This window comes from Colobus angolensis, unplaced genomic scaffold (genome assembly GCF_000951035.1).
Source record: "Colobus angolensis palliatus isolate OR3802 unplaced genomic scaffold, Cang.pa_1.0 Scaffold111, whole genome shotgun sequence".
In the NCBI taxonomy this organism is placed as follows: domain Eukaryota; kingdom Metazoa; phylum Chordata; class Mammalia; order Primates; family Cercopithecidae; genus Colobus; species Colobus angolensis.
Window position 1 is genome coordinate 5,468,866 of NW_012112142.1, and position 6,063 is coordinate 5,474,928.

The 6,063-nt window shown below is 35.3% G+C and overlaps 1 protein-coding gene across 1 annotated transcript in view; it reads right to left on the bottom strand.

Moving 5' to 3' along the window:
• TMEM184C (transmembrane protein 184C) overlaps positions 1-6,063 on the bottom strand; it is a 21,064-nt gene that overhangs the window by 3,194 nt on the left and 11,807 nt on the right. The window contains exons 5-7 of the mRNA XM_011956713.1: positions 4,049-4,123; positions 2,763-2,856; positions 955-1,067 (exon numbers count right to left, since the gene is read on the bottom strand). Coding sequence (XP_011812103.1) covers positions 955-1,067; positions 2,763-2,856; positions 4,049-4,123 — 282 coding nt within the window. The remainder of the gene's footprint in view (positions 1-954; positions 1,068-2,762; positions 2,857-4,048; positions 4,124-6,063) is intronic.

Consider the following 6,063-nt stretch of genomic DNA (forward strand, 5'->3'; position numbering starts at 1 on the left):
GATCTCCTGACCTCGTGATCCACCCGTCTCGGCCTCCCAAAGTGCTGGGATTACAGGCTTGAGCCACTGCGCCCGGCCCACAAATTTTTATAGCATGAAACTTTCTCTGGAGTTTTATGTGACACAGGTTTACCAAAATGTTAATCATTCTTTTCTGGGTGGTGGGATTTCAGGGATTTTTCTTTTTCCTCTTTTGTATTATTTCTAACTTGTTAAATTTGGTGTATTTTTTTCTAGGACCCCTATTACCCACCTCTTTACTAAATTTTTTTCCTTTTTTTTTTTTGAGACGGAGTTTCACTCTGGCACCCAGGCTGAGTGCAGTGGCGTGATTTTGGCTCACCACAACCTCTGCCTTCCGGGTTGAGGCGATTCTCCTGCCTTCCCTACCAAGTAGCTGGGATTACAGGAGCCTGCTACCATGCCCAGCTGATTTTTGTGTTTTTAGTAGAGACTAGCCATGCTGGCCAGGCTAGTCTGGAACTCCCAACCTCAGGTGATCCACCTGCCTCAGCGTCCCAAAGTGCTGCGATTACAGGCGTGAGCCACTGTGCCTGGCCCTCTTTACTATATTGAACTATGTATAGTTTTACCTTCTGTTTTAAAAAGATTTACTGATTATTTTCTCATATAATTAAATATTCTACATCATGCTTTCTTCCAAACTCCATAGTATTTTACTATATGACAGTGCCATGATTTATTTTAATAATTATTCCAGTATTGACATATTTAGGTTGTCTCAAACTATTTTCTTCATATAAATGTTACAGTGACCATCTAATTATTTCTTTTGAAAATCCTTGAAGGGCTAAAAGGATGAACTTTTTAAAAGATAAGTAGAGACATTTTAATCTATCATCCGCATTAAGACTATGTTTAAAAATCCTCCGTAATCAACGGTTTTTATTGCCTTTCAAAAAATGAGAACATTTAAAAGAAAGTAACACTTACCAAAAAGAAACAAAAACCACCAGCTTTACACAAAGAAATTTGCCAACAGGTTGGATTGGGCTCAGTTCTTCTTTTAGCACTTTATAAAATAGCAGGAGACAATACATGGCAAACTAGAAACAAGATTAACATTTAAACTTGTTAAATAAGAATAGATATGGTAATAGAAATATTAAAGTTATATAACAGAGACCTGGTACAGAGTAATGTTTCAGGCAAACTTTTCTAGGCTTTATTATTCTATTTTTAGATTAACAAGCTTTTATAGTTTACTACAGATGAATATATACTATATACAACATCCCTAAAAATGTTTTTAAGTGTTCACTTCCTGGGTTCCATAAAGGGAACAATAAACAAATGACTGACATAAATGGAAGAAATGGCTCTTGTTCAGCCAAATTTAAAAAAACCATCTGTAATGGCTTTTAAACATAAATGATCACTCATTTTATGAGGCTTTAGCTTATTACCCAGTCTGTCCTATGTAACTAAGGTAACTCATTAAACAAGTCCAATTTCAATAAAATTTGTGACTATGAAATCTGAATATAAAGAATTGAACAGTTTTTCCTGACGGCAGTGTGTTTGAAGTTCAGCTAGATTTATTTTTTTAAAATGAACAAGACTTATTAACTATTTTTAGAAATCTGTAATAACCTAGTGTAGTGCTGAATAACAATAAATTTTCCTGAAAGTTCACTTTTCCCTATTAAAATTATATAAAATGCTAATGTAAAGTATTTTAGAATATGAAACCAGTAAAGAAAGAAAGAATAAAGTGATTCATGGTCTCCAATCATCCTTTGTACACATAAGCCAGTTTTTAAATAACTGTCATGAACTAATTATAAAATTTTATTGCCTAATGTTTTTTCCACTTAAAATACATAACTTTTATATGTTTCATCAGGCTTTTTTTTAATAACTGCCTAATATTTTGGCCAATGGAAAGACCACAGTGCATTCAACTAGTCCCTATCATTGGGTTTTGGATTGCTTTCAGCCTTTTGTTATTTACAAGTAATAGGCTTTATATACTAAGATACTTTAGGCAAACATACTTTTGAACACTTCTTTAGAATACATTCCCAGAAACACAATTACTGGTTCCAAAGAGGATGAACATGTGGGAAAGCTTTGGCTACATGGACATTTAATTTTTATTATAAAGCTCTAATACCAAACATGCATACCACTGCATCTAAATTATTTTGCTGACAGCATTAGCCAAATAATTTTTAAAAAATGCACATTTTTTTAAGCTCCTAAGATCGAATAGAACATTACATCATAGGTCTTTGGAACATTAAAGTTTCTAGAACATCATCCATTTTTCTAAACTTGGCATTCTCAATTTTCCTTTAACTCCAAATATATATGATAACAGACAATTTTATTCTCGCATTTTCATTCAAACCGTGTACTGTCAAATATCAATTTGATATTTTCTCTTCTGAATATGTTCAGTATATGTGTGTGTGTGTGTGTATTTATTTTATGTAGCACTGTGCTTTTATTTATGATATACAGCTATGCAATGAGCAACAAATAAATGAACAAACATGGTCAACATGTGAGGGTATAAATTGCCAAATAATTAACAAAGACATTATTATATTTTTATATATGTATTAAGATGTATATTAAAGTTTTTTTCAAGTCTTCCTATAAATTAAATTTCAGATTTAATTTATAGGAAGATTAAAAAGAAGCAAGCCTTATCCTAAAGAAGAAACTTTGTCTAAAGAAATTTAGTTGAAGATACGAATTTAGTACATTTTAAGAAAAGTAAACATTTTACTTACCAACTGTGACATGTTGTTTATTATAACCAAATAAGTCCAAGCGTTTGAAAAGCTAAAGTTCCCTTCATCATATATACCAAGCAGCTCACAGATTCTAAAAATAGTAAAGATGAGATATCTCTATGATTAACTAAATCAAAATTGTACTTTAAAATACAGCAATAGCAGTACTTATAGAAGTCAGTTTATTTGAGATCCCACTGACAATCACTTGACTTTGGACATAGAGAATTTAGACGTCAGTTTATTTGAGAGATCCATTGACAATCACTTGACTTTGGATCTAGAGGTGGTTCAAAAATGAAAGAAACCCATTTTTTCTAGAAATGTTATTATATGATTATTCCTTCAACTTGAAGGAAATCCCAAATAAGACACATAACACTTAACTAGAAAGAGTACTAAATTTAAAAAAAAACAACTATGCAGTCTAACTTCGGGAAAGCTTGATTGTTAAACATAATATAATGCTGGTGTATATAACTGTAGTTGTTAATTTTTTTCCCCTCAGTTGTCTTGGAGGTAAATTTTATGAAAGACCCAGATCCCCTCAAGTAAGTACTACCATCAGTATTGTTATAGTCTTGCCCAATTTCTAAGCTGCAGGGAAATAAAGCATGCCTTCATAATTAAATGGCTAAATAATTGCTAGCTCAAAGGCAGAATAAAGAATTCTTTCACTGGTATTTCTTTCCACTTTTCCTCTGTGAGCATGCAAAATGTTACTAACAACTAAGAGATAAAACATGTAATCTATTGACATTAAAGTCTTTGATGTTCTTGAACTTTTAGGGAATAGTTCTGCCAGGTAGCTTAATGATACCCCATTTTACCTCAATTCCAAGCCTTGACAGAATGTATTAAAAGAAAATATGACTTCTGTCTTAGAGTACTTCTAATATGTTCTAAATTAACTATGTAGAAAACAAAACTGTAATTAACCTAAAGTAGCATACTTTAACTTCATGCAGTAGGGTTTCTGTAAAGCTATGTATTTGAAAAAGAAAGTATGTTTATTTATTTATTTTTTAATCTTCAAAGTGCTTTATAACAAACTAGCTCTAGAGAGGAGGTAAATATTTAGAAGACCCCTGTGGTGATTCTTTGCCTATAAATGGTCATGTTATTTATTTTAATAGAGTGAATTTCTATATAGTTTTTTTTTTTTACAACAGATTAGACCTGCATTATAAATAAGCACATTAACACTATGTTTTCTACTTAGTTGTTCCCACATAAGAGCACAAGGATTAAAAAAAAAGTTCATATAAAATCCGAGTACTTACAAAGCAACGATGGTGGTGAAAGGTCTGACAACTGTGTACTGTAATACACCTAATTTGCACCTAAACAGCAATACTCTGCAAAAGAAAAAAAAACTTAGAATTTCAACGACTCATTTAAATAGCAGTGCAGTAGTGTGAACATGGCTCACTGCAGCCTCCACCTCCTGGACTCAAGTGATCCTCCCATCTCAGCCTCCTGAATAGCTGGAACTACATCTGCATACCACCACACCTGGCTAATTTATTTGCTGTAGACATGGGGTCTCACTATGTTACCCAGGCCACTCCTGACCTCCTGGGCTCAAGTGATCCTCCCACCTCAGCCTCCTGAGTGGCTGGGACTGCAGGTGTGTGCCCCAACACCCAGCTATTTTTAAATTTTCTGTAGAGTTGTGGTCTCACTATGTTGCCCAGGCTAGACTCAAATTCCTGGGCTCAAGCCATCCTCACACCTGTAATCCCAGCACTATGGGAGACGAGGCAGGCGGATCACTTGAGACCAGCCTGGCCAGCATGGCAAAACTCTGTCTCTACAAAAAAAAAAAAAATAACAAAATTAGCTGGGCATGGTGGCACACGCCTGTAATCCCAGCTACTTGGGAGGCTGAGGCATGAGAATTGCTTGAACCTGGGGAGGTGGAGGTTGCAGTGAGCAGATATCATGCCACTGTATTCTAGCCCAGGTGACAGAGCAAGACCATCTCAAAAACAAAAAACAAAAAACACAGTAATCTTTGAAAATGAAATTTAGATACCAGTTCTCTGCATAACATCCTATAAATGGTTTTTCATTTGACAAAGACTCCCATTTACCAAACTTTAGACAAGCCTCTGATGCCTCTTTTCAACTTGGCTTCATCTTTGGGCCTTGTCCTTGTCCTGAGTGTCAATCAGTTTAAAAGAATCTTGCTAAATCATTCCCCAGCCCCCTTTGATATCTGATCACCTTTGACATCTGATCAAATTCCTCAGCCCCCACCCTTGATGACTAAGGCCTTGGTCTGCCTTTAGCAAGAATCCTCTTCAGTCAGTTTAGTGAGAATCCTCCTAGCCCTGATGTCCCCTCTTCGTAATTCTGCATTCACTGACCCTCAACATGCTCTAGTTATAAATGCCCATTTGTCTTTGTTGCCTTCAGAGTTGAGTACAATCTGTCTCCCCGATAACCAATCTACATTAATTTGTCATTACTATTCTCTCATGGTCTCCTGTTCTTCCTTCATTGCATTTCCTGAAACAAGTAACTATGTATTTGTGTCTTCATTTAATTCCTAACTCTCCTAACCAAACTGTAAGTTGCATGAGGTCTATGGCTGTTCTGTGCACTAGGGTATTTCTTTATACTAGCATGTACTTGGTGCTCAATATATATTTGTCAAATGAACACATTAGTAGCTTATTATTTTAAAAAGGCAGGTAGCTCCCTGTCATTTCAAGGGTGTAAATAGAGACAAAATTTGTCAGGATATCGTACAAATGGTCCTGTACTGCATAGGGGGCAATGCAGCCATTCTTATGATGTATGTCTACACTGATCACTCTACCTCCATTTACCTTGGCTTGTTAACTTCCACTTTATTCCCAATTTATGAGTGAAACTGCCTTTGCAAAATTATGACTGAGACAGTGAAAGAGATCTAACTAAACCGACTCCATCTTGTGTCTAACCTCCAAGCTATCCTTGTTCATTCCTGGGAGTAGGCTGAACTACCTTTGAGAGAAACTTAGTTTATAGTTTCTCCCAAAGCTATAGAAACAGCCCTGCCCCAAAGCAAACCTCCTTTTTGCCTGGGGACTAGATTGCCTTTGTAGGGCTAACATTAGCCACAAGATTAGAAATTATGGTTTAGCCAAAACAGCATGGTACTGGTACCAAAACAGAGATATAGACCAATGGAACAGAACAGAGCCCTCAGAAATAATATCACACATCTACAGCCATCTGATCTTTGACAAACCTGACAAAAACAAGAAATGGGGAAAGGATTCCCTATTTAATAAATGGTGCTGGGAAA